Below are 18,520 nucleotides of genomic sequence, written 5' to 3' on the forward strand. Positions count from 1 at the left end.
GCCCACACCTTCCCACGACTTCCATCCACGCCCTAGTAGCTCCACCCTTAAACGCCCACCACGCATGCTCACTGCGCGAAAATTAACGAGCTGACCCATCGGTCCAGATAATACATTTCAACCAGTGACCTCGCCGTATCTGTTCGTAAAAAGTACATATTTATATACATACACAATTTTATTATACATAAAATCGTGCGTATAAACATGTTCGTTTTATGAAGACATTATATATCTCTAAATAAATAGATCTCACGTAAATAGCTAAAAAGCCACCATGCCGCGAATCCTTTGGGGAATCTTTATGATCACTAACCCTCGCCAGCCAGCGTTCACATGACACGCCTTATATGGCTCAAAAAGCGCTTTCGCGCAATTTCAAAACAGCCTAGCCCTATTATCGTTATGGAGGTTCATAGTCAGATTGAAGACACATTTATAAAGATAATGATTATGACTATAATTTCAAAAGGTGGTAGAACATTTGCCTCTGTTCTAGATGTTGCAATAGGCACTCTGGCACTGTATGGCGTGCCACTTTACAATACACGATCGCACACTTACAAAACAAAAAGTCAATGTTCTGAAAGGCAGGCTGCAATTCCAGGTTGAGTGTGAGAAACGGCTAAGCGGCCGTGTTCATTTGATGTAGGCGTGCATGGTATGTAAAATCCGTATCTTTGTTAAAAAGTTTAACAAATAGTGCATCTCCAGGCGACTGCGTTAACAGAAAAGCATTACTAGAGTTTTCGTGACTAAGTGTAGCACTGCGTGATCCCAAAGCTTTGTCAAACGAGCCCATCACACTCCGCTAGTCCCTAACACCCCTCCAAATTTCTCATGACTATCATGGTTAGTGCTCACGGGAGCTCAACAGTTCCATTACACAATCTCTCGCTCCGTCACATATTATTACGGAAGTTCACGGTTAATGAATGTGGACTGTCGCTACATCGCATTTTTTTCCGGAAGATAAGTATTTAGCCACTTGTGACACTTCTTGTCATCCAACTTTATACGCCGTTTCGTAAATTGTTTCAAACTTAACCGTAAATCGCCATCTATTAATAAGAAATGAAACTGACATTCCCTTTGGTAATATGCAGTCAGTGTCAACAAAAATGTATTTTATTACGTTGACGAAACTATATAACGTAATGATACAGCATACATCAGAGGACTGGTCAAATTTGGCCGGGAGTGACTTGCAATTCATTGTTCTGCCTGTGAAGATTTAAATGAGACAGACAAAATACTAAAACAATTGTGCAATCTTCTGAATGATAATTTTATCAAACTCGTACTACGTGTATGAAATGATTCATTAAAGCAATGTGTAATTTGAATGCACTATTTAATTGACAACTGCTTGATGAGGTTCTGGGAGTAGTTCTACTCCCCAAGCCCGGCAAGAGGCCAGGCGTGACTTGTGGGAGCTTGGTACACTAGGCTGTTGTTTGGGGCAGCCCGCAGGTCCACCCATATATCCACCACAACCCGGTTGGTCCGACACACCTTGGAGAAAATTTTCTCTTGATATCCACGGTGGTTCCGGCAATATTTCTTATACTCGCTGGAAGGATATTGAACAACCGTGGACCTTTGATGTTTATAGAGTTCTCTGATTGTGCCTATGGCACCCCTGCTCTTCACTGGTTCTATCCTCTATTTTCTCCTGCAGGAAGAAAATGCAGGATCTTCTCAATTATTAAACAATAAGCAACATCTACACCAAAATACAGGCCGTGTATTGAATTAATATTTTGCAGCTTTGCAAACTTTTTTCTTTAAACTTTGGAACTCTTGCGAGTGCATAATTTATCTGAATATTTTGTCAAGTGATGAAAAACAGAGAAAGCATCATGATGCGGAAATAAAAACTAATAGAATCCCACGCGATTCCCTACACTTGTTGAATAGTGGCAACGGAGCGTAGAAATAGCCTAGGCTACTATAATCTTTTGCGATGTATTTTATTCTCAAATTTAGTTTGTCATCTAAGTTTAACTATTATAAACTTGAAAATTAACTGCACTCTTTTCAACTATTTAAATATAAAGCAATGAAAAACACTTTACACTAATTAAACACAGCCCATCCTCCTGTGTGTCTGTACTTATAGTATCTAAGTGGACCATCGTAGATACTGACGTAATGGGCAATTTGAAAGTAGAATTTGGTACTAATGAATTTGGGCAAACGGGAAGGTTTTGTATTTCTTTATAATAAAACCTAACCTAACCATTTCAGGCCTAATTTAGTACATATGTGCCATATCAAACTTAGGAATATTTAAAACTGGTTTTTAGCTTTTTTTTCCCCCGGACTCCATAAAGTGAGTAACACCAAATTCTTCTATCTAAGTGTCCATTACTTCAATATATGTACGATGGTCCACATTGTTACAAGAAGCATTAAACACGAGGATGGCTTGATTGAACCTAATTCATTATTGAGGAAATAGGGAGTCACTATGCCAGCACACTTCACTTAAGCATTAATATATTGTACTCATTTCTACCCATGAACCGGATATAACTACACTGATTTCCACTTCTGAATTTGTACCTTACACATAGAATTGTTAACAGTGCAACAAAAACATTGCTTACACACGTGGGAAGATGTTAAATATTATTCTTTTCCCACAAACGTTACAACAAATCTGACTGGACATATGTAAAATGTTACACCACAGACCACCCTTATGTGATAATGAAATACCACATCTTATTAAATGTGTTAGATGCCACATGCCATTTGAGTAGATACGCCTGACAGTTAAAAGAAACTAATGTGATACATATTTACTAAGCTGATCGCAGTAGCCAAATAATTAGTATATTCTAGTGAAGGTTAAGGTAGTCTGGTAGCATCCCCCCACCCCATCAAGAGTAAAATGGCAAACCATTCTACAGTAATTACTGTGAAACATCAGATCGGCAACTAACGGTCAGAGTAGATACTGTGCATACGGTTGGGTCCAATATCACCGGAAACTGGCATAGTCTTGTCGCTTACACACACTCCATGCCTAGGAAAATTACCCCTTCTAAAAAAAAGTGCTCATAGCTTTCTTCTAACTGTACATTTTTGTATTCAAAATTTTCGTTCCCAAGCAAATTTAATTGTTAGATACACCCTGGTAATTAAGAATGATACAAAAACTTGCATAGTTAGCCTAAGTTATCTTAGGTTAACTGAGCTGCATCAGACCGGTTTAATTAATAAATTAACGATAAAGTCAGAGTTAACCAGGTAATTGAAGAATTGTAACTTAGATGAAAGGTAATCAAAACTTCATAATTCCTCTAAAAAATATAATAAAATCAAGAAGAAAATGGAATCTGGTAACACGCACGTAATTTCCGTCTCACTGTCCATCTATCCATCCATATACCCATCCATCTATCCATCCATATATACCTATCCATTTATCCATCCACACACATTTATCCAATTATTTATCCGTCCATGTATACATCTATCTACCCATCCATCTATCCGTCCATACTTATATATACATTTATATATCTGCCCCCTCTATTCGTCCATCAACCCATTTATCTATCTGCCCCTCTATTCGTCCAACTATCCATCCGTCCATCTATCATACATTCGTCCATCCATCCATCCATCCACTAAGGTCTCCGTCCCCCTCTCCCTCATCCACCCCCCTCCAGTTCCCTCTTATAAAAATATAATGATGTGACCACGGCGTGTGGGTGGTCGTTGGTGAGGAGTTGAGCTGCGTGAAATACTGAACAATTGAATAGTTACCTCATTTACTCCAAGAAAAGGGCAAGGCTTGAGAAACCTTTGAAGCTTGTGGGAAAAGGTCTGTGTTATGCGACTACAGGCAAATTACGCGCAGCAAGAAATTGGTTAATTGTCCTTGTGATCAGTGAATAGTTATGCATATATTACTACAAGAAAACATCAAAATAAATAAATAAATAAATAAATAATTATTATATATATATATATATATATATATATATATATATATATATATATATATATATATATATATATATATATATATATATATATATATATATATATATATGCGCGTAAGTATCGACTAGGAAATTGAAACTGAAGTTAAAACGTTTTCGTGTTTCAACACATCAAGGAAATACAGAAGGATGACAGATTGATTGATTGGTGAAGATTAAGCCACCCAAGAGGTGGCACGAGCAGGAATTGAAGTGGTTGATTTTTTTTTTTTGGAGTGAATGTGATCTTTGGTCGTGAAAGAACATTATGCGTGTTGTGCTCGCATTTAAATCGTCAGTCCTTACTATGTGGCTGTTATCGCGGGGAGGATACTGCTTGACAGTATTTATGAGGGTGTCCAGCTGCTGGACACCTTTCATTACCAGAAGAGTGGCAGTGTTGATAACTTCAGGCTGGTTACTGCAAGATTCGGGGGACTCGAAGCTCTTCTAAGCTCCTTGGTTGCTTCACATTCCACGAGGAGAGATGACTAAGTGGACATTAACAGGGTATTCCTTCATTCATTTAATATTTATACTAGTTAATATCCATTTAATACCCCAGTTAATGTCCTTAATCATCTCGCCTCCATTAATCGATGTTTTAGCTTACGGTTCTTTGTTTAATCAGGCGTAGTTGAGTACATAATCCCAAACTTTTGTCATCCTTCTGCATTTCCTTGATAATGCACTGGAACACGAAAACGTTCGTAATTTTCGTTTCATTTTCCTAGAGGATACTTATGCATAACAATCACATTTTGTGATTATTCTGCATATTATATATATAACGTATATGTATATATTTGTGTAAACACACACACGATATAAGAACATAATCAAAGAAACTGTAGAAAGCCTTTTGGCCCATACGAGGCAGCTCCTATTTATATCCACTCAAACTTATTCATATATATGGCTAACCTACGCTTGAACTAATCAAGGGATATATTTATGAGCAGTAAGTACTACTTAATTATATTATAAACTGTTTTTTAGAAGGTTATCTGGAGAACCCAACCCCACCCCATTGATATCCATCCCAAAATCACTTTACCTAAGTGCGTACTGATTGGGAGATGCTATCACATTTCCTGACACCGTCTCTTGGATCTTACACACTTGTCTGAGACCCTTGGGTTTGCTCCAGTGTGACACGTTGATGCATGCCAACACTAAAATCAACTTGGAAACACATTGTTAATATGAAATTTAAATCTCTCTCCTTTATAACAAAAACATTCAAAGTTTTAAGAGATGCTAGCCGTGCCCACATTTGGGGGACATGATGAGAGGTAAGGAGGAGGAGGAGAGCAGAAGGTGGCGGGCATGTACTCCAGTGCTACGAGGGTGAGGCGGGGGCCCCAAGACGCAGCCACGAGTTACAAAGGAAATACTGAACCCCCAACAGTTACCCGTCCCACCCCGCCTTAGTGATCACCCACGACACTAGTAACATTTCTCCCACATCCCTTGTTCAAAGACAGTCCTACGATTCACGGAGGCACTTACTAATTCTAAATTTACGAGGCTGGAGATTCTTCAGCAACAAGGGGGTGGTTTGTGTGGGGGTGAGATGTGGTGTTGGTGGGTGGCATTCTGCTGGAGGGTGAGATGAGGGTCTGGCGGGCCGCTGCACCTGTGCCCCCTCTACCCTCCCAACCTCATCCCAACACCAATTCTCTAGTAATCTCATTTATACCCACACCTCCTGCACTCTCACTACACCTTGTCGCTGTTAATTACACACATTCATGGCATAAGAGCAGCGTCAAAAGCTTTCCATCAAGTGCAACAGTGCAAAAATAAAAAACGATCTAATGCTTGTTAAAAACAGTCTACAGGACCCCCCTGGAGTTAGCTATATTACGGGTTACTGTTAGTGTAGGAGCAGCAGCGTAGCCTGAGAGCCCGACCTTAGCAAGAGCCCGGCCCCCCACCTTAGCAAGGAACCATGCCCCACCTTAGCAAGAGTCCTGGCCCCTCACCTTAGCAAGAGTCCTGGCCCCCCCCCCAAGCAAGAGTCCTGGCCCCCCACCTTAGCAAGAGCCCCACGCTGCTAAACTATTTTCAGCGGCGAGGTTTGAGTGGGCCGCCACCACCACCACCAGGGGCCCGTCAGCTGACTACCCCCACTGCTAACTCTCCCACAACGTGTTAATGGCTCCACAACCCGCTCTCTCACCGCTTAACTAAACCCTTGAAGCTTCTCACTGTTACACCTACTTCCCCTTAACATGCAAAGTGTGTCCGCAACACTCGAAGAAGCTCCTGCCGCTGCTACGGAGGTGACAACGTTAGAAAGTATTGTTGGTGTGTCTTACCTTCATCGAGAAGTCTTTCGACGTGCATGAATACACTGGGGAAGGCTGCGAGCTGTTTCTTATCCTTTAAGAGTTGGGCTAGGTAGTCCGCAATGCTAGTAGTATTGTTAGAGTCACCCATTGTGTCAGTCGGTGTGAGTAGGCTAGAAGACGAGTGAGGTAAACAAGAGGTTAGTTGACACTACGGAGCAAGAGTCTACAGTACTGTACCTCCATGAACAGTTCCTCACTCACCACTGCCGCGCAGGCGCACCCCGCCCGGGACCGTCCACTCGGCCACGGGGGGGAGGTCGCCTCGCACACTACACGTTTTCTCTATTCTAACTCTACCCAATACTAAAATATATCTCACTATCCTTCGAAAATATATAAATATATATATTATATGTGTTTTTATATTTGTTTCTTAATTATGTGGTATATTTCATGTTGTTTTCGTCAACGCGTCTTTCTGTACCCGTTTGGTAATGTAAACAATTTATATATAATTTGTAATAATATATTTATTTATTTTTCTAGGGTACAGATATATTTATTAATTTAGGAAATATTGTCGGCAAACTTGTCTGTTAAATACAATACACAACACACATTATAAGGGAATCCTAATATAAAACAGACGTACATCAACAAATGTAAATCTTCGAGGGATATAATTAAAACACGCACACACATTTGTTTATTTATTTATAAGAGGGTACATTGGGTTTGTGAGAGTATATAACATTCGTGCTCGTATATGCTGTGCCGGGCTAGCAACACAGCCACTAACACCCATAGCGTTTTGTCCACTTATATAAAGTGTATCAAACAAAACATGTGTACGGGGCAAGTAACAACATCAGCAGATTAACAGACGTTGTCACAGCTCGAATAAGACTTGGCTACAGGTGTCTCTGGCAGTTGGGCTTATATAGGGCTGTAGATGAAGTAAAGTGTAAAGTGTGTAGACAAAGACAGGGACACACACTCGAGCATTATATCTAAGACTGATAAAATTGAGCCATTTAGAGATAAATCTAAACTCATGCTGGAGGAAATGAAAAACCATCCTTTTACTAAGGTTAAATATCTGAAAGCCTTGCACTGTATCCATCTCTCGCTTCTACTAGGTAGTGTGAAGACTAATAATAATAAACAGCAACTTTCCCATGACCTGTGATACCTACATAGTTAAAATAGTTAAGTATTAGCGTAAAGACCTACCATTAACGTATAATTGTAAATACATAGTCATTGAAATAGTAAATTCTCTGTAACTAGCTCACATTATAATTATAAGATGGGCAGGATAGATGCAATTGTGATTGTAATAATCTCCGTTGAGGTCTGATAAAGACCTTTTGTCACTTGTGACACAAAAGATTATTGATGTGTGTATTTGTGTGGGTGATTAAATATGTATGTGTATGTATATATGTATACGTATGTATATATGTATACGTATGTATATGTACATGTATGCATGAGTATGTGTACATGTATATATAACATTAATAGTTTTGAATCTAGCGTCAAAAGATTGTTATTTGCTTAGCTAAACGAACTAGAGGGTTCAGTTCCTGAACCGATTATGTGCCTCTGTAATCCTTTACACCACCGCCCACAGGATGGGTATGGGGTGCATTAGAAATAAAGAAACTGAATTGCCCTCTATAATGTTTTTTGCGCTACCGTCACAAGATGAATATGGGAATACACAATAAACTATAGCCGCCTCCGTCGGCAACATTCAATCAAACTTAGGCTAAGTTACGTTATTTAAGTTTTAAAAACTGTAATTGACGAATTGTCTTAAGTACAAATTGAATTGTAACAAGGCACGTTCAGTTTCGTTATATGTAGGCCTATTCGAGAATTATGCCTATATATATATTTGATCTGCATATTATGAGTCACTTGACTGAAACCATCATCGAATCAATTAAGAATTTCACTTACAGTAGGTTATTTATTTGTTAAGCCTTAGATCTAGATTAAAATTTGTTGTATTAATTAACCCATTAATACTAGGAATGTATATGACAACTAAATAATACACATACAAAGGTCGATCTTTCGTATAGCAAATAATAAACTTCATTTTATTTTATGGGATCATGCACTATATTAGCTAAAGTTACGAATTACGATTGGTTAGGTTAGTATAAGTTAGATTTAGTTGGATTAAGTTTTGTTAGGTTTATCGGAGTGCAGCCATTACAATTCCTATAACAATAGAAAACGAGATTTTTCTATGTCTACATAACACAACAGTGGATGAAATATTTATCTTAGAAAGGCTGCCGCCTTGTTTTCCATATAATCAGCCTCATTATTGTTAAAAACAATATCACAATTTTAGCGTTAATATATATACTTTTTACACTAACACAACTCATGCACCCAATCTGTAAACACAATACAGATAATTTCTACTAGAGTGGGTTTAGTGTTGCCAAAGTAGGGCTTGGCTGACGTCATTTGGGCGCCATATTGAAATTCCTGTTGTTAAGCTCCTGCTGAAATTAAATTTAAATTCAAAACTTTTTCCAAAAATGGTTAAATATTTATAACTGAGTTAATTTATACAAATTCAGTACATTATTTACTAAATAAATCATAATAATACCAGAAATCGTAATTATTATAATTATATACTGTGTAAATTAGATTTAGATTTAGAAGCCTTATTTGTCAGTGATTTATACAAATCATTACAGTGGTGGCTATAGTGAACAGATGCATTGCAATAGAAGACTGTATAGCTTATTAACGGTGAGGCTTATATTGTCAATATATATACAGTACCTTGAGGTGGTGCCTTGAGGTGCTTCCGGGGCTTAGCGTCCCCGCGGCCCGGTCGTCCCAGTATAGCATAAAATTAGTACGATAAGACAAGCTGAAGGATTTTTAGGTACATCTGCATTTGTGCAGCTACCATAGACTATATAAGGGGGAGTACAGCGTGCAAAAAATTAGCAACGTGATGCTAAAAATCCTCATCACGCAGGATGGTTAGTCATACAGAGGCATATGATAAGTAGTCTGCACTGGCAAACTCCGAGTGCATTATAAGGATATCATGAACACAAGAGTGCATAAGATAATAGTGGTACTAAAAGTCCCCATCTCGCAGGACTGTTAGTCATACAGGGCCGTACGTTCAGTAGCCAGCACTGGCAAATTTTGGGTGCAATATGAGGATATCCTCAAGAACACGAGAGCGAATAAAGTAATTGCAAAGCTCCAGGTACCCCATGCCAACGGGACTAGTTCGCCTTTTACTAGTAGATCTGACTAAATGTACAAAAAACAACTCTATCAACAAAACTGTTCACATAAAATAAAAAAGTGTGTTTCATTAAAATTTGTGTACTATTATGCATCTTAGTCAAGTATTCCGAGTTTGCATAATGACGGTAGAGGCCGCGGGAAACGTTACTGCATGGGTGTTGAGCCCAAGATAAAATGATATATAACTAGCTCACAGGAAATGTATATTGCTTAACTTATAGACTGTTGTGATCCAGCTCTTGGACCCATTATGGAACACTCATCCATGGAATGGATATGGGGGGGCGGGGTGAGGGGTGGGGGGTTCCATAAATCACTAATTAAAACTAAAACTAGAACTCAGTTGTTGCTTTAGAGCCTCTTAATGGGGATCACAATTATGTTAGTTTGATAAAGTGTGAATAGGCCGTTAAAATATGGTAACATATTCTTTAACTAGCTCATCAATGCTGTAACTTGCTTATCTAAACGAATATTGGGATTCAGCTCCCGGGTCAATACGGTTCTCTTAGTGTCTTCCACCACTGGTCGCAGTGTGTATGGAGTGATTAGTAAATTAACTAAACACATCTCCAAGAGTCACTGTTGGTCCATGGGTACTGTTCAAGAAGCCTTAGGGACATAAACATTAAATGTTGATTAACAAAGGAATTATTTCAATCACCCTAATCAAATAAGATTGATGTTCTCTACGAGAGACATGATACTCTTAACAATTAATGTTAAAATATGATAAATTATTTATCAATAAGTTTTACAAATAAAAGAATTATATACCACATTTAAGCATATAAATGACTTGTTTTATATTTGTAGAGGCCTGAAACCCCCCCCCCCCTACGGGCTCACCATAGCCCGTGCTACTTGGAACTTTTTGTTCCAGGTAGCGAATCTTGAACAGCAACAACCCACAGAGCAACCGAAAGCCTCATAGAATTACATGAATAATACAAATAAATTTATTCATACACAATAATACATCGTATTATATTACTTATAATATAAGTTTTGATATTTTGTATGAAGTTCATATGAAACATAATATATTAATGAGATACGGACCATTAGCAAACTTTTTTCACCAATTATGTAATTATATATCCGACACGGGACCATGTTAGAGATTCGACTATGTAGCGATCTGGGACAATATAACAATCTTAGGAACAATGAACTTTTATGTAAGGTTTAGTTTTAATTTAGTGGTACAGACATATTGTTGATACGCCAGTAACAGGCCGATTAGGTGCTGCTCTGTTTGAATACAAGCCTATTGTATTCTTCACTATTTATTTAGATACTTCCCCATATTGGAGTGACAGCATTTCTCTTTAGACATACTCGAGGGTACGGTCAAGTCGTTCCTTCTCCACTTCGCTTTTAACCTAAAATATTCACACGAGCCTATATATACAACTTCAATTTAATAACATCTAAACTTGACAAATATGTTCCCTGAAGCCTAGAACAAAGTGATAAATTGTGGAAAGGATTATGAGTTTGTTAATTAATTAGCTCTACTTTTTAACTTTCTTCTAGCCAAATATATTGTCTTGGAAAGAGACCCTTATTGAAAAATTATTATTTTTTAAGAGTAATTGAAGTATCGTTTGAATTATGAATCTTGACCTAATATTAGGACTGAATCCGTAGGAGCCGTGAAGAGGATTCGAACCTATGCGGTGGGTTGTCTCACGCACACGCCCTTTCTAAAGTTTAGGTTCGAATCCTCATCACGGCTTCTAGGAATTTACTCATAGATGCAGTCACGTTAGTGTCGATTACTCTATGTGTATGGACTGATGTTAGCCTATGACGCACTGTGCTAATTGGATACAGGTCCATGAGTCCCGTACTTCCACCCAGTAGACACAATATACAAAAATAGCATCAATTCAATGTTAAATAAATTTTACTCTTGTATATTGTGCCCACTAGATAATAAGACAAGTTGGCCTGATACTATAATGTACATGCTGGTTACTCCATCCTAATTTATACTGTGTCTCTATAGCACAACGATACAATTGTATTTAATATATACACAAACCTTAGATAAGGTATAATTAGGATTCATAGTTCAGTCAATTCTCAAGTTACTCCTTTATACAAGTACAATTTCCAACTGTTCTATAATAAATAGGCAATAATTCATCCACAGAGATTGACGAGATGTGTCACGTGTGGCGTCTTGGAAACCCGACTAGTTAAAAAAAATATATCCTCATTTAATTTAAACTTAACCCAAAAGAACCAAGTGTAAGTCAAACGTGACACATGTATAATACCGTGGAAAAATATGGCAGAATAGTGGCAGCAATTCATAACTGGATCGACGTGATCGATCAATTACTGATGCTCATAATAAACATTGCTCAATTAATAATAATTCACTGTGTCGGGGGACAGGCAGCCAGAGTGTATATATAAATGTTAGGCTTATATCGCCAACCCCCCCCCAAGGTCGTATTACTGATCCCCCCCCCCCTTCACCCACAATAACAACCCAACAACAAGCTGCCTAACTCATGGGTGCCTATTTACTGCTAGGTGAACAGCTGCATTAGGTGATAAAAAAAACGCGCCAAACTATTTCTGTCCCGCCCGGAATTCGAACCCGGAATTCCCGATTGTGAGTCGATAAGGAACCCGACTTTGCTACTGGGGCCCCTACTACCCCCCCCCCTTTATAGGCCTAGCCACTACCAACACAAATAAACAAATAAAATAAAAGCATGCAAATAATTATTTAGCGAAACATCTGGTTCGAAACATCTGAAAGCAGCACCCAACAGTCATTTTGATCAAGGCACTACAAAACATACCTTTAACCACTTGTTTATATGCAAATAAATTAATTGGTGTCGTAACAATATTTGAACAAGACACGGCATGACTCGAACACAAAAAGAGTGAATTTCAGTGTGAAGTTCAATTTATGTCATAAAATTTATTGGATTTCCATGCTGTCTCTTTATGATGTACACTGCTTCACTGTCGCTGCGTTACCTTGAGGTTAACCTCGAGATGATTTCGGGGATCTGCCACCCCGCGGCCCGGTCATCGACCAGGCCTCCTTAACACCAGCTGATATACTGTGTTAACACCAGCTGATACACTGTGTTAACACCAGCTGATAGACTGTGTTAACACCAGCTGATACACTGTGTTAACACCAGCTGATAGACTGTGTTAACACCAGCTGATAGACTGTGTTGACACCAGCTGATACACTGTTAACACCAGCTGATAGACTGTGTTAACACCAGCTGATACACTGTGTTAACACCAGCTGATACACTGTGTTAACACCAGCTGATAGACTGTGTTAACACCAGCTGATACACTGTGTTAACACCAGCTGATACACTGTGTTAACACCAGCTGATACACTGTGTTAACACCAGCTGATACACTGTGTTAACACCAGCTGATAGACTGTGTTAACACCAGCTGATACACTGTGTTAACACCAGCTGATACACTGTGTTAACACCAGCTGATACACTGTGTTAACACCAGCTGATACACTGTGTTAACACCAGCTGATACACTGTGTTAACACCAGCTGATACACTGTGTTAACACCAGCTGATACACTGTGTTAACACCAGCTGATACACTGTGTTAACACCAGCTGATACACTGTGTTAACACCAGCTGATACACTGTGTTAACACCAGCTGATACACTGTGTTAACACCAGCTGATACACTGTGTTAACACCAACTGATACACTGTGTTAACACTAGCTGATCCACTGTCTTAACACCAGCTGAGACACTGTGTTAACACCAGCTGATAGACTGTGTTAACACCAGCTGATACACTGTGTTAACACCAGCTGATACACTGTATTAACACCAGCTGATACAATGACATCATTGTATCACGTTAACATCAGCTGGTGTTAACACCAGCTGATACACTGTGTTAACACCAGCTACCCCCTCTGAGAGGGACAGCCTCCCCTCCCCCCTGTGTGGAATAGCCACCCATGGCTCTGTGTTCCCAGGTGGACGTTGATCCACAACGAGAAACTGACTTTACACCACCTGTGTAAGTACAAGAAACACATTAGGTGTGAACTAGATGATACATCACTGTCGCCTGGGAGCTTAACGTCTCCTCCATGTCATCCAAAACATCCTAGGAGCAGTCGAACAAACTAGGCTACCGTATGACTTTCAAGAACTTGAGAAAGCGTACAAGTTATTTTCAAAGAAATTTGAAAAAAACTCAAGTACTGCGCATAGGCAATTGTATACAAACGCAATAAAAGCTTTGTATGAGATATCTGTAGAGTAACCGTGGTAGACTTCGACGGCAGCCAAGTATAGTGGGTCCAAATATAGCCTCGTAATGTGCGGAGAGACGGGCAGGATCTCGCGTGGGGCTTCATTCCTATTTTCTCTACTTTGAGGGTGACTCGCTACAGCATCATCGCCCCACCTCGGTTTTATCTGTCATCTCCACCTTCCTTCACTTAGTGTGTGTACAATGTGAGACTTGTCTACGAACCTCATAACTGGGCCACATTTGATCCTAATAGCAAAATCCACCTGCTTTGGTATTTGTAAGCAATAGAGATGAGCTCAACATTATGTTTGTTGTTAGATAATTATACACCGTTTCAGTGACTATGTTTAACGTTGTAATTATCCCCCATGATGTCATTGTATGAGAAGAGCTGCATGATCTGAAGAGAGTTTGCTGGGGTTTAAGACTCTTAACCATGTTTGGCGACGACTCTGAACCTACATACATAAAACTTATTTTTCAATTTATAATCATAAGATATGAATGAATATTCAAAGGAAATAAATATGTATATAAAAGTCGACCACTTTTTGCTTGGTAAACAGCCACGTTGTTAAGGGACAGTAAAATGTATTTATTTGTTTAGCAAACAGCTAGGAGTCTCATGGCTCTAGCAGCTTCTGGTGTCGTAAGTTTCCATTGGGAAAAACAGTGCACATTTGTGACCATTATAAGACAACATCCCGGTGGGAGGGTCGCCAGAAGAGTCGCAACATAAATGATTATTAACTTACTAAATCGATTCATTTTATAAAAGCACCGAACCAACACAAGTGTTGTGTAACATCATATATATATATCGTCAATAATTAGTGCGGCCCTGGATGAATATATTAAAAAACCATGTCATACCATTTTATTGTTAACGATGGTAATATATTTGCCTGAATTTACCTGAGGGGCCACTATCTCTCTAGTGGCTTCGACGAGGACAGGAAATTGCCGGCTTGTCGAAGGTCTCCCAATTGTTCCTGGGGATTTTTTCCAACTGTCTTGTCATTTACGATTTCGGCAGGTAGGCGGTTCCGTGGATTTATAATTCTTTGGGTGAAAAAGCATCTCCTGTTTTCTGTCCTGCATTGTGGCCGTTACTCCCGTTTTACTCCTTGTATGTGTTAGATTAGACCTTTTAAAGAAGTGGTCTGGATTAATATCCTCCAACTTGTTCAGTATTTTAATGTTCTCGATGAGATCAGCCTTGTCATGTCTGGTTTACAGTTATAATTTTTTTTCTTAAACTTACTTAAACTGTTGCACAACAATTTAAAAAAAAATTCTGATAGGGAGGGTTACGGTGTCTCATTACAATATTATATTCATATATTGTGTGTTCAGTGAGACTTTTTCTTTAATCTTTCATAGTTATTCTCTGACCGCTTAATCCTTTTGACTATTCTAAGCTAATCTATACCTGTTTCCGGGTAATTCTTTCCCTGGGGATGGGTGGTCAGGTTCTAGTTGTGATTGATTGATTGATGAAGATTAAGCCACCCAAAAGGTGGCACGGGCATGAATAGCCCGTAAGTGGTGGCCGTTTTGAGTCATTACCAGTATCAAGAGCTGATACTGGAGATCTGTGGAGGTGCGACTGCACCCTGCGTGACAGGAGATGTCTCCCGTATCTAGTTGTTGGCCTGTACCCTTCTTATAGCCAGTCTGGTGTTGACAACGGCTTTGATCGGTTGAAACGTTCATCTTCCTTTCCTATTTATCTGTGGATTTTCCGCCAGAACGCACTTCTTGGCCTACTATGCAAGGCCCGATTTGCCTAATAGGCCGAGTGATTTTTTTATTTTTAATAAATTGTTTCCAATTAGTTTATTATTATTATTATTATTATATTATATTAGGAGCATAAATTATTGACTTAGTTGTGTTAGTTTAGGTTAGGTTAGGTAGGGTTGGTTAAGTTCGGTCATATATCTACGTTAGTTTTAACTCAAATTTAAACAAATTAACTAATACATAATGAAATAGACAGATTTATCGTTTCATAAGAAAAAAATTAGAAAAATATATAAATTCAGGAAAATTTGGCTTATTATGCAAATCGGGCCTTGCATAGTAGGCCGAGAAGTGCGTTCTGGCTACTAGGTACGACATATTATATATATATATATATATATATATATATATATATATATATATATATATATATATATATATATACCTAGTAGCCAGAACGCACTTTTTGGCTTACTATGCAAGGCCCGATTTGCCTAATAAGCCAAGTTTTCCTGAATTAATATATTTTCTCTAATTTTTTTCTTATGAAATGATAAAGCTACCCATTTCATTATGTATGAGGTCAATTTTTTTTTATTGGAGTTAAAATTAACGTAGATATATGACCGAACCTAACCAACCCTACCTAACCTAACCTAACCTATCTTTATAGGTTAGGTTAGGTTATGTAGCCGAAAAAGTTAGGTTAGGTTAGGTTAGGTAGGTTAGGTAGTAGAAAAACAATTAATTCATGAAAACTTGGCTTATTAGGCAAATTGGGCCTTGCATAGTAGGCTGAGAAGTGCGTTCTGGCTACTAGGTACGACATATATATATATATATATATATATATATATATATATATATATATATATATATATATATATATATATATGCGAACAAGCCTGAATGGTCCCCAGGACTATATGCGAATGAAAACTCACACCCCAGAAGTGACTCGAACCCATACTCCCAGAAGCAACGCAACTGGTAACTACAGGGCGCCTTAATCCGCTTGACCATCACGGCCGTCAAAAGGAAGTGATAGCCGAGGCTATTTGAGCCACTTCCCCGACGGCAACTTGGGCATAGCATTTCACCAAATCACCTCATTCTTTGGGGCACACGTGAGGAACACAAATGCGAACAAGCCTGAATGGTCCCCAGGACTATATGCGAATGAAAACTCACACCCCAGAAGTGACTCGAACCCATACTCCCAGAAGCAACGCAACTGGTAACTACAGGGCGCCTTAATCCGCTTGACCATCACGGCCGTCAAAAGGAAGTGATAGCCGAGGCTATTTGAGCCACTTCCCCGACGGCAACTCGGATGGTAATCTTGGGCATAGCATTTCACCAAATCACCTCATTCTTTGGGGCACACGTGAGGAACACAAATGCGAACAAGCCTGAATGGTCCCCAGGACTATATGCGAATGAAAACTCACACCCCAGAAGTGACTCGAACCCATACTCCCAGAAGCAACGCAACTGGTAACTACAGGGCGCCTTAATCCGCTTGACCATCACGGCCGTCAAAAGGAAGTGATAGCCGAGGCTATTTGAGCCACTTCCCCTGTAGTTACCAGTTGCGTTGCTTCTGGGAGTATGGGTTCGAGTCACTTCTGGGGTGTGAGTTTTCATTCATATATATATATATAAATATATATATATATAAATATATATATATATATATATATATATATATATATATATATATATATATATATATAAATATATATATATATATATATAAGGGTATTCCACTCTCACATGAAATTCCCTTTTTATGGTTCCACATGAAAAGGTTCCACCTATTTTTATACCACATATTCCACACATGGAATACCCAAGGTTCCACTCAACATATTTTTGTCAGATTAATTTCCATTTGGGTCTACTGTTTTGTTTACGTTTTATCCATTTTGTTATTTTACCATTTATTCGATGTTGGATGTGCTTGTAATTTCCTTACCCGTGTTTCACGTGGTATCTTATCGAAAGCTTTAAGACGTCCACGTATACCACGTCTACTGGAAGTTCTCTGAATTGCTGTTTACCGTTTCCAGGAATGTGAGCATGTTTGTAAGGCAGGATTAATTTTTATCAAAATCATGTTGTGTTGATTTTGAAATGATTCCCTCCTTTAGGATTCTCTCCATGAGCGGGCAGATATGTGAGGCTAGGCTGGTTGACCGGAAGTTTTCGGCTGGGCTTTCTTTCAAACGTCCAGCAGAAAAGCGAAGTAATTACGAGCGAAAATCGACGTAATTTGTAAGAGGACGGGTTGAGTCTGCTTTTTTTAAATATAGGGATGACATTTGCATATTTCCAATTTAGGGGTACTAGCCCTTGGTCCAGAAACTTTGTTAATAGAAGTTTCGGTGGTAGACACAGGTCATCAGCCAATTCAGTTACGATTTTGGATTGAATTCCATCCACACCTGGGGCTTTGGATTCTTTTCATTTTGTCGATCGATACCTGAGAGAGTGTTAATAAACCTGAGACAGTTAGGTAAGTCTCAGTTGTGTCTGGGTAGAAGTAACAGTTTGAACCCAGCTAGTTTTTTTCCTATGGGGATGAGTTATCCTGCCCAATAAACTTGCCCTTTGGGTCAAAATGAAAGTTGTCAATGATCTTCCTGAATGTTCCGCACGTCATAAGCAATGTCCCTTAATTAATGGACGGACACTGGTCACGTCAGCGATATTAATAATGGCGTTTGTGACTAAGTGCGCGGGTGGTGGAAAATCACTCAGAGGTTCAGCTCACCCTAAGGCGCTCCCAATTTGGGAGCAGATGAAGGTCAAAGGTCCAGCTTACCAATTACTGTGGGGCCTTAGGTATCCATCCTTTGTAGTCTGGAACAGCAT

General features: G+C 38.9%; 1 protein-coding gene across 9 annotated transcripts in view; it reads right to left on the minus strand.

Annotated features, from left to right (window-relative positions):
- The window catches only part of how (protein held out wings), a 235,059-nt gene extending 228,486 nt beyond the window's left edge, over positions 1-6,573 (minus strand). For 4 of the 9 annotated variants that reach the window (XM_045753563.2, XM_045753385.2, XM_045753118.2 and 1 more), the window contains exon 1: positions 6,323-6,571. In XM_045753563.2, the coding sequence (XP_045609519.1) occupies positions 6,323-6,443 (121 nt within the window). In that variant the 5' untranslated portion in view covers positions 6,444-6,571. Of the gene's footprint in view, positions 1-6,322 lie in introns of all 9 variants that reach the window. The other 5 variants (XM_045753206.2, XM_045753057.2, XM_045753475.2 and 2 more) reach the window with 5 other exon arrangements.
- Positions 6,574-18,520: the final 11,947 nt, after the last annotated feature.

This window comes from Procambarus clarkii, chromosome 1 (genome assembly GCF_040958095.1).
Source record: "Procambarus clarkii isolate CNS0578487 chromosome 1, FALCON_Pclarkii_2.0, whole genome shotgun sequence".
NCBI lineage: Eukaryota > Metazoa > Arthropoda > Malacostraca > Decapoda > Cambaridae > Procambarus > Procambarus clarkii.